At 35.0% G+C, this 11,773-nt stretch overlaps 1 protein-coding gene across 1 annotated transcript in view; it reads left to right on the plus strand.

Moving 5' to 3' along the window:
- The window catches only part of MAN1A2 (mannosidase alpha class 1A member 2), a 175,571-nt gene that overhangs the window by 65,794 nt on the left and 98,004 nt on the right, over positions 1-11,773 (plus strand). The window contains exon 6 of the mRNA XM_017869826.1: positions 10,174-10,268. Coding sequence (XP_017725315.1) covers positions 10,174-10,268 — 95 coding nt within the window. The remainder of the gene's footprint in view (positions 1-10,173; positions 10,269-11,773) is intronic.

Consider the following 11,773-nt stretch of genomic DNA (forward strand, 5'->3'; position numbering starts at 1 on the left):
GAAAAAGCTCTTTTAGGAAAGCAAAGTTAAACATTTGAAAAAGCAGTTAATGTAATTAATCATATTAATTAACAGAATACAGGAGAAAAATCATGTAATTATTGCAATAAATTTAGTAAAAGCATTTGACAAGATGCAACACCCATTCATGATTAAAATCTCTCAGTAAACTAGTACAGAGTGATTATTCCCAATCCAAAAACCTGAAATGCTCCAAAATCCTAAACTTTTTGAACACCAACATGGAGTGCAAGGGAAATGCTTGTTGTAGTGTTCAGGATTTCAGACTAGAGATGCTAAATTGGTGTAATGCAAATAATTCAAAATTTAAAAAAATCCAAAATTGGAAACACTTCTGGTTCTAAGCGTTACAGATAAGGGCTACTCAACCTGTACTGGAAGGTAATTATTATTTTTCATGCTGATAAGGGACGCCTACGAAAACTCTACAGCAAACTGTATGTTAATTATAAAATATTAAAGTGTTTTTACCCAAGGATCTGGAATAAAGGAAGGTGTTCGATTTTCACTGTTTACATTTAGCATTGTACTGAAAATCTTAGCATTGCAAGAAAGCAAGAAAAATACCTTGTTCTTATTTGCTTGTATAGTGTTTTTGCTAGATTCCTTTTGATTTCTGAGATACACAGTCATGTTGTCTGCAAATAATGACAGTTGTACGTCTCCTTTTTTTCTAAATTCTATGTAGCCAGGAATGCCGTCGCAATACTGATTTGTTGTAGTCATTACCGCATACACGTTGCACTTTGCACTGATGGCCCCACTGATACTGGATACTGTCCTTAAAAAATTTTGGAAATGAGATGAACTTGCCACTACCTGTTAGCCGAATGGCTAAATGGATTCCCCACCATCTCCAGTCTGTAATTTCCCCTTACAACCTAATTTACATACCCCTGAGTAACAAAACAAAGGTCGTGTTGCTTACTACCTTAGTGGCAGAGGAGGCTTGGAAACATGATTATATGGCATTTGCAGCAGCTTTAAGGTAATAGATGGAATGGAGTTTCTTGTTTGTCAGACAGATAGAATGACAATTTCCATAGAAAGTAGAGGGAGTACTTTCTAAAGAGGCCAAAAGCTGTAAAAGAGATCGTCTGAGGGATCTATTCACTATTTCCTAAGATTTTCCCGACTTAACACTTATATTAAACCACAGTATTATGAAACTATTTATTTAGACCACATTGTTTTATCTCCCTGTGTTTATAGAGCTATATCATGATTTTCTCTCTGTAATAGTCTGTCACTCTTCCACATTCTTTGCCTGATAGAGACTTTCAAGACCTTATTGAAGTTAACTTATATGCAATAAAATGTACCTGTGTTGTATGTATAATATGTAATTAAATGTATACTTTGCATTTTACCAAATGTGTGATAAACTGTTAGAATATAAATTGATACTATCTTTTCAGAAAATAATTTGGCTGTGTGAAGTAAATATTTAACATTTAAAATACTCTGACCCAGCAACCCACTTCTAGGAATCTCTTATCTAGAAGTAACAGAATACATACACAAGGGTATACTTGAAAGGATGTTTCATTGCAGTACTGTTTGTAGTAGAAAATATTTGAAAAAGACTTGAATATTCATCCATAGGAGAGTGACTGAATAAATTGATATATCTGTTACCGTAGGATAATGTTCAACTATAAACCTAAATTGATATATTTTAACTAGGAAAAATGTGCTTGATATATTCAGTGACTAAAGCAAGTTATAGACCAGTAGTTGGTTACAGCTCTGTGTGTGTGTGTGTGTGTGTGTGTGTGTGTGTGTGTGTATCCATTCAGTCAGCTAGTCATTACAGTATTTTGCCAAGAAATAATGGCAACTTGTACTAAGATGATGTTGTAGAGATGAGAGATATAAATGATTTCAGGGTATCTTGGATATAAATTTAAATGGATTGGGTGATATTTGGAGGGGAATATAAGACAGAAGGAATTGATTTTGTTTCTCAGGTTTCTGTTTTTGGTGCTAGATTGATGGTAGGATAGTTATTAAATAGCAAACACTTAAAGAATACTAGATTAGAGGGGGGAGATCATGCGTTAATTTTAGGTATTTTGAGTTTGAGGAGATTTTGTTATATTTAAGCGAAAATAAGTAGTAGAGACATGTAATGGGTCTGGTGCTCAATGGAAAAGTATTGACTAGAGATATAAATTTGGGAGTCAGTTGCTGGGTAGCTGATAATTGAAATCAAGCACATTGTGACATTGTCTAGAGAGACAATTTTGGATAGGAAGAGAAAGGGGCCTAGAATCAAGCCCCAAGAAATACAACATCAAAGGCCAGATAGATGAGGATAAACCAAAGGAAGCAGGGAGATGATAGGATTACTGAACACAAAGGAAGAATGTATTTTAAGGAAGAACTCATCAATAATAACTGAAAATGCTTTTGCTCACATGTGTGGTCAATCCTCAGTAAGATCTGTTTCAGTGAAATGATGGCAGCCGAAGCCATGTTGGAATAGGCTGAGGAGTGAATAAAAAGAAGAGGATATGGGTATAGTAAAATAGACAGTTTTGTAAAACTGGAAAAGTTACTTGTGTTATTATGTCAGTAGCAGCCAAACATGGAATAAAAATCCAGCTACTTAATTGTATGTTATGTATAGAAAAAAAGCATGGAAATACACAAAAACGTTAATAGTATTTGGTTCAAGATAGAGGAAGTGTTTATGATTTAAACTTTATTTTTTAGTTTTTCTACTTTTTAAACTAAGCAAATATTTTGTAATAGATAATAAAATATGGATTATTGGCCGGGCGCGTTGGCTCATGCCTGTAATCCCAGCACTTTGGGAGGCCGAGGCGGGCGGATTGCCTGACGCTGGGAGTTTGAGACCAGCCTGGCACCAGCCTGGCCAGCATGGTGAAACCCTGTCTCTACTAAAAATAGAAAAATTAGCTGGGCATGGTGGCAGATGCCTGTAATCCCAGCTTCTCGGGAAGCTGAGGCAGGAGAATCACTTGAACCCGGGAGGTGGAGGTTGCAGTGAGCCTAGATCGTGCCATTGCATTCCAGCCTGGGCAACAGAGTGAGACTCCATTTCAAAAAAAAAAATATATATATATATGGATTATTTATTTGTCAAAAGTCTAGTTAAGAGATAGAATGCATCTAGTTACTTGAACAGAGAAAATTTAATATGAAGTTTAATTAGGTATAAAGTTGTTAACTAGGTAAATGCTAGATTAAAAAGAATATAGGAATCACAGAGGTGGCTCCTACAGGAAGCAAACAGGGTTGACATAAGATGGGGAAGAGGTTTTAATTAGTAAAACTTAGAAACTTTAAGAGGAAGGATTATCCAAAGCTGAAACTCAGACCTCTGATGAGAGTGGGCTAGCAGGTTATTGCTGGTGCTGATGTCTTTGGGGTGGGTGATAGTTACTGATGTCTTTGAGGGTGATAAAGCTGGTTCTACGAGTATTGGAGAAACTTCCAAATGAATCCAGCTGCTGCTATAGGAAGAGACTCCCCTTGCTGATGTGAAGTCTTAGAAAAGCAATCCAACGTTGGGGCCTGAGCATATCTCTCCCTGCACATTTGTGCCAGATGTACCAGGAATGCAAGTCCCTGACTGCTCTTTACCCGTATAATCACAATTGTGCTTGTAGGGATGAGGTAATGTCTTACCCTGGATAAACAGGCTTACTTTCACTTACTATAGAAGAGATACCGCAAGCTGAATGTTCTCCTATAATGTAACCCACTGTGTGTACAGGCATTCATCATGGGCCCTGTGCATCATCCCAGTGCAATAGGGATGGAGGTGGGGCATATACAGTGAATGCAAATGAACTTGAAGCTTTGGCTGCTACTTTACTATAAATAATAAAGTCTTTTAACTCTGACCCAGGAGTCTTGTGTCTTCTGCCAACATTTATGAAATTGTGGCAGGCTGACTTATTAGCTTGCAAGTATAGTAAAATCTTAGATTTCATTGTGAGTTTTAAAATTATTATTTGCAGGTTCCTTTTAAGAGGGAAGTGTGTGTGAATATGTGTCTATCTCTTTGTGTGTGACCTCCACTTGGTCCTGAGGGACAGCCATCTAGCCTTTTAAGGGTACATGTGCTCACGGTGATACTGAAAAATTTATCCAGAATGCAGTATAGAGAGTGAAAGAGGGAAAATAAGCAAAAGAGTTGAGAGATGAAAGTACATTGAGAGGTTTCAGAGAATATTTGGTAGAAGTCTCAGATGAGTTTAATGGAACAAATAATATGTGAAAAGATAATCAAGAACAAAGAAGAAATATTAAAAGCTACCAAAGAGAAAGGGCTGATTACTTAAAAAAGAATGACAGCTGACAGTAGAGTTATCAGTAGCAATTTATGTCAGAAGATTTTAGAGTAGTATCTTTAAACTGCTGAGATAAAATAGCTACCAACCCAGAATTTTATATTAGACAAGCTGTCATTCAAGAGGGAAGATACAAGCTAAAAGACAAAAAGGTATACACATCAATTAATAGAATATTTTTGAGGAATTTATTAACTATAAAAATTAAGATTAGATAATGCAAGGTGTAGGTGTGTATGCATGTGTGTGCACGTGTGTGTGTGTGTGTGTGTGCGTGGTCAAGAACATGGACTCTAGAGCTGGACTGCCTGGGTTTAAATTCAGACTAACTGCTTAACTACCTGTCTGACCTTGGGAAATACACTACTTATTCATTTTATGTCAGTTTTTCTACTCTGTGAAATGGGGGCAAAATTAATACTTATCTCACTAGCTTGTTGTGAGGATTATGAGTTAATATGTTTGTCGTCATCATCATCATCATCATCATCATCATTATCCCAACATTTTTGTAGAACATATTAAAAAGTCCTTAAAGCCCTTGCCTGTTAGTATCACATATTAGGGGGATAGAGTTGCTATGGAAATGGGAGGAGATAATTTGTTTATTTTAAATCTCTGTGCCTTTTGTCTTAATTTATTCAATACTTGTTGAGCATCTGCTATATGCTAGGCACTGTTTTAAGCATTGAGAACAAACAGATTTAAAACAAAGAAATTCTTGTACCCCTATGTCTTATGTTTTACTGTGGGGGAAATAGGGAATAAATAAGATAGATATGTGAGAGAGTGTGTATGTATACACTTATACAGTCATGTACCACATAACTGTGTTTCAGTCAACAATGGATATGATGGTGGTTCCATGAAATTATAATGGAACTGCAAAATTCTTATTTCCTAGGGGCATTTTAATGATCTTGTGTTTATGTTTGTGTCTTAGTTTTTAACAAAAAAGTTTAAAAGTAAAAAAATAATTTTTTAAATAGAAAGTGGCTTATAGAATCAGGATATAAAGAAAGAAAATATTTTGTACAGCTGTAAAATATATTTGTGTTTTGAGCTAAGTGTTATTATAAAAGAGTCAAAGAGTTAAAAAAAAAACCCAAAAAGTTTATATAGTAAGGTTATAGTAAGCCAAAGTTAATTTATTATTTTGAAGGATAATTGTAAAAAATAAATTAGTGTAGCCTAAGTGTACAGTGTTTAAATCTACAGTAGTGTTCAATAATGTCCTAGGTCTTCACATTCACTCACCACTCATCCTCTGACTCTCCAGAGAATTTCCAGTCCTGCAGGTTTCGTTCATGGTCAGTGTCCTGTACAGATACACCATTTTTAATCTTGTATTCTGTATTTTTACTGTACTTTTCTGTGTTTAGGTAAACAAATACTTACCATTGTGTTAAAATTACCTACAACATTCGGTAAAGTAATGTGCTATATAGGTTTGTAGTATAGGAGTCATAGGCTGTACCATATAACCTAGGTGTGTGGTAGGCCTTACCATCTAGGTTTGTGTAAGTATACCCTATGATGTTTGCACAATGACAAAATTGCCTAATGATGCATTTCTCAGCACATATCTCTGTCATTATACATGATGGAACATACACTGTTAGCAATAAGCCCCAAGGAGAAAATAAAGCGGGATGGGGCATAAAGGATTTTACATTTCAAATAGGATGGTTAGGGAGTCCATGAAAAGGTAACATTTGTGTGAAGACCTGAAGGAGATTAGCAGGTGAGGCTATTTTTTTTAAGAACCTTTAATAGGCCTAGCAAATGAAAAGACGGTGAAATGAAAACATACCTGGCATCCTTAGAGGACAACAAAAGAGGTGAGTGGAGCTGATGTAGAGTGTGTGAGGGACAGAGTGAATGAAGGAGAGTGCATGAAGGAGGGGGTGAAGCCATAGAAGGTTATGGGGATACATCTTTGATATAGGTGTATACCCTTTTTAAGGACTGTGGCTTTTGCTCTGAGTGAGATAGGGAGCCATTTGAGGGTTCTAAACTGTTGACTTCTATTTAACACTCCCACATTGACTGCTTGATTGAGAATAGGCTGCAAAAATATTATCTTAGTAACTTAAGTACTCTAATAAATAAAACAAGCATAAGAAGCATATATAGATCCTAATGCCACTTCCCTCCTCAAGAATCTACAGTGGTTCTGTGTTACCTATTGTGTTGTCTTAGCTTTTTTCTTTTTTCTTTTTTTTTTTTTGGAGACAGTCTCGCTCTGTTGCCCAGGCTGGAGTGCAGTGGTGTGATCTTGGTTCACTGCAACCTTTGCCTCCCGGCTTCAAGTGATTCTCTGGCCTCAGCCTCCTGAGTAGCTGGGACTATAAGCGCGCACCACCACACCTGGCTAATTTTTTGTGTTTTTAGTGGAGATGGGGTTTCACCATATTGGCCAGGCTAGCCTCAAACCTCGGGCCTCAAGTGATCCACCCACCTTTGCCTCCCAAAGTGCTGGGATGATAGGGGTGAGCCACTACTCCCAGCCTGACTTTCATTACTTATACTTTAAAGCTCTTCGTAATATTGCTACATTGTGTCTGTTAAATTTTATTTCTTCCAGTTCTTCTGGACCTAGGGTCAATTCTTCTGATCCTAATTCTTCAAAACCTAGGACTGATTTTAGTGTAGTTCCATTACTTATAATTTATTCTGATAAAAATAACTGGAAGGTTTTACATTTTACATACAATCAATACATGAAAGTTTTTTTCTATGAATGAAATGTTTGGAAGTCTTCTTTTAATTAAGTACTTTTGAGACTCTTGAACCTGTGAATAATTTATTTACTTTCATCATTTTATCAGTCAAGAGTCCTAGTTTCAGGAACCAGAATCCATTTTAGCTAGTGATTTATTGGAGGGTACTGATAGCTGACAATCTTTGGGAAAGTTAGGAAATCAGATACTTTTGTTACACACTTGGATCCCTGCAGCCAGGAGAAATGCTTAAGCATAGGATGTAGCTGATGAGTACCAGTTTTATTGTCTTCATTACCCCTATAGTATCTATGAAGCCAGAGACCAGTCACTAGAACTTCTATTAGAACTACCACAGAAGAATCAAATACCTCCGCCACAGTGCTTCCAAGACAAGCAGCCTCCCATCATGTGACCACTGCTTCAGTGTGCTCACTTGTTCCTTCTAAATGTCACATATTTGTTTATACTTGGCAGTGCCTTGGTCATTCTAGCCCCTTAGCTGGAGTGGAGTCTGGCAAATGTTATGTATAACTTTCCATTCTCTGCAATACATGAAGGTATGCTTGAAAGAGGATTTGAATGGGTTTTGAGTATCTGTTACATTCATAATAAAAGAAATGAGAGTTAATATCCTTTTTCTACCATTGGATGGGTAGTAGTCAACAGTTTGATAACTTTTGTATTAACGAAGATATCATGAAAGAGCCACTCATAAATTGCTGGTAGAAATGTAAATTAGTAAAACGTATACGGAGGGCAAATTGGTAGTAACTTACCAAAATTTCAAATGCTTATACTGACTGAGACAACAAATTCACTTCTGGAATTTATCTTAGATAGCCGTATGCTGTAGAAACAAATGTCCATTAATAGAGGACTGAGTACATAAATTACAGTATATCCATAAAAGAGGAAATTCTGCAACCACCAAAGAGAATGAGATGGCAGCCATTTGTAGGCTGCTTTGGAAAGCTCTCCAAGATACAAAACAATAAGTTAAAGAAGCAAGTTCAGAATGTGTGATATTCTGTGTTAGAGAGAGACAGAGACTCTGAGTGTGTGTAAATTGCAACAGAATTTCTGTTTTTGTGAGGGTTTGGGAATGAGGATTTTATGTGACATGACCAGGAACCACGTATACCATGAAACTGATTTGGTACAAAATACAAAGAAGCTAATAGGTGGTTGCATTATAAAAGGAATTGTGTGGCTGAGGGACAGAACTGAAAAAGAGACTTAACTTTTTACTTTTGATACTGTTTGGATTTTGTATTATTTGCCTGCATTGCATACTGAAAACTAATTTGCTATTGCTGTTGCCTACCAAAATATTTTTCTGAAAATAGGGAAGATAAGTCTAAAATATATTGTTAAAGAGTTTATATATTTGTGAATAAATTAAGATTTATATACTATGTAAGGGATTTTTTTCTCAATGACATCAGGGTGTTGTTTTCTTTTAGACCTGTCTACTATAACTGTTTATATGTTAATTGCTATTAATGACACAATATTTTTAGCTGAAAATTAGACAATATATTATTGATTTATTCTGGGAGTGAATTGAGCATGCTTTCTATTGAGAAAAGTTTATATTTGTAGGTCATTTTATCACTTTTAATTTTGTATGTAGAAAAGATGTGATACAAAAATGTGTGATTAACAAATATGTAGTATTAATATTAGTTCCTAGATAAGAAAGTTGATTCATTTGACTTCATGGTAAACAGAAGCAATACCGTTTGCTATATAAGGTAACTTGTCTTTACTAGCATGTAAATGTTAATAAAGAGAGAACTGATTTTACATTTGCTTTTCCTAATTAATGAGATGGATATGAGAACATTATTACAACTTTGACTTTAAATTATAATGTTTTTTTTTGGAGTTTTGATGTTAAAGTAGATATTGAAGGAAATGGTAAATTGTAGATGTGTGAGTATATCTAATTAAAAGTTCTGCTGAGGCAGAACTTTGTCTTGTTGAGGGAACTTTGGAACATCTTAATGAGGGACAGAGTGAATGCAGGTGAGTGCATGAAGGAGAGAGTAATGGGGATACGTTACCTCTATGATATTTCCTTATCTACTTGTACATATTTCTCTCTAATGTTTTCTATCCCCAGTAATGTTGGTATGCTTTGTTATAATACAATCTCAACTCAAAATTTTGATTCATTCCAGATCTTCAACTACTTATTATATTATTAGTAGAATCTAATAATACTTTTATCAAAAGCATTTGGCTGCAGTAAAAAGATGGAATTTTAAGTAACCAATCAATTTGCAGACCATTTGAGAGGGGATAGACTTGACACATAAGGGACAGTGTGCTACTTTTCCTAACAGAACATTATGACCCAGTCACAGTTTGGAATCTTGAAGTGAGTGGTCTCTAAAATTAAGTACACACACTCATCTGTTGGGATATACTAAGAAAATAGTAGAAATTTTACTATATACATCTTGATAATACTACATGCTAAGAAAATAGTAGAAATTTTACTATCTATATGATTTTAAAAGTTTGGAAACCACTGATATTTAGGCAGTTAATTTTGGATATCAAAAAAGCAGCAATTGGGACTGACAAATGAAACATTTATAACTCTCAAAATAAACTTAGCATGTGAACTCAAATGTTTTCTTTCCTTTTTTTAAATAATATGATTAAACCTTGATGGAAAATTTTGAGACATAACATGTTCAGAGTAACTTAAGGGCATTTATGCAAATTAAGTTACCTCTTTTGCTTATATTTTGAACTAAACCTGTTTACCTTGGATGAAAAATCCATAGCCTAATGTTTCTTCTTAAATTTTTTGCCAGCTGAAAATAGACTATCAACACCAAAACTATGTCCTTCCTTTTCAATTAATTGTAGTTTCAGGCCTTTGCATGGTTAGCTTTCCTTAGTATCCAGTTTGCAAACATAGTCTCTGATTGCCAGATGCTGCATGGTACCAATGAGATGCTTTTTCCCACCCTGTACTCCCGTGTACCCAGTACCTTGTGCTATGTATACTATGAGAGAGAGAGCGCGCAATAAGTAAATGGCTCCTAATGGCTATCATTTATGAATATTCATGTTTTAAATCTCAGATATTCAAGATTAAAGCAGTGCAATTGGCTGAGAAACTCCTTCCTGCCTTTAACACACCTACTGGGATTCCTTGGGCAATGGTGAATTTGAAAAGGTAACTCTATATGGGTATTCTTATTCTGGAAGAATTGTTTTGACCTTTTTAGTCTTAGAAATTTCTAATGAGTCACCCCCACATTTTTTAAAGACTTATATTGTTTTTCTCTCTATATATAATCTTTATTTTCTTCTGTGTATATGCATAAATGTGTTTCTTTAAAACATTTTCTGATTTTTAAAATATGTCCTTTACTTTGAAACAGGTTAGCTGTCTTAACTTCATTGCAGTTTTTACCACTTGCTTCTCTAAGTCTAGATTTCTCTTCCTCACCTGTGTGGTGTACAGTATTTGTTTCTTTTATTTGCTTATTCGTTTCCATTTAGTGCTAGAATAGGGTCAAAGTACATTCCCCCTGTTTTTCTTGTTATATACCACTTGCTGATCTTCTAAGTGAAAATAGAAAATAATATACCTAGAAATGAGGGCTTCCTATTGCTGAATATCATATTAAAGATAAAGACATAATTCATGATGTTGACTGCGGGGTTTTTATTATAGCATCTATGCTATTGAAGTTCAAAGTGAACTCTTAAGCATCATTCTTTATAATCTGTTTTATTCTAATTGAAAACATTGGTTTTTTACATAGAAATAGATGAAATGTTTTCTTTGGACAACTTTATATTTATGTAAAGATATACAATTAACATTTGAATAATGTCAACATATTTGAACTTGCGTTTAAGTAATTTATGCTGACTGAAATTTGTTCTGTTCCTTTTTTCTCCTAGTAAAATTTATTCATCATAATGTTGGAATTTGGAAATTACCTAAAAATTTGATTGTTGTTCTCCTTGCCTTCAGACCCTTTAGAATAAAAGTTAGGAACGTTTATTTTCTAGAGATGTGAATCTATGACATTATTTTAAAATGACTCAATTTTAGTAAAATGTTTCTAATTGAAGAACTTTATTGAGTTTAGATTTACGTTGAGATGTCAGCAGCATTTAATACTGAACATTAAATCTAACTTTACTATCTCTGATTTCATGCACTATATATAGTGCAGATTACCTCCTTAGTGAGGAAAAAGCTGGTTGGAGTTCCAGAGCAAGCTCCATGGAAGGATATGGCCAAGTGATGTTGTGTATACACTTGTTCTCTTTCCTTAGTTTTGTGACAGATTTTGTGATATTTCCTTCAGGATCATTGTCAGAATCAGACATTATTATCTACTTAGATAATAATTAAAACTTAATTCCGAAAGGAAGACAGACTGGAGGTTCTTTTGTTTGTCTACATAGAGGAAAAGAACTTGAAAATCAAGATTAAATTGCAGAACTTCTAATTTAAGATTGAGATTAAAGTAAAAAGGTTTCCAAGGACCATGCTGTGAGCTTTCTATAAGATAAATTTTAGGCCGGGCGCGGTGGCTCAAGCCTGTAATCCCAGCACTTTGGGAGGCCAAGACGGGCGGATCACGAGGTCAGGAGATCGAGACCATCCTGGCTAACACGGTGAAACCCCGTCTCTACTAAAAAATACAAAAAACTAGCCGG

Source organism: Rhinopithecus bieti, unplaced genomic scaffold (genome assembly GCF_001698545.2).
Source record: "Rhinopithecus bieti isolate Rb0 unplaced genomic scaffold, ASM169854v2 scaffold_3040, whole genome shotgun sequence".
Classification (NCBI taxonomy): Eukaryota; Metazoa; Chordata; class Mammalia; order Primates; family Cercopithecidae; genus Rhinopithecus; species Rhinopithecus bieti.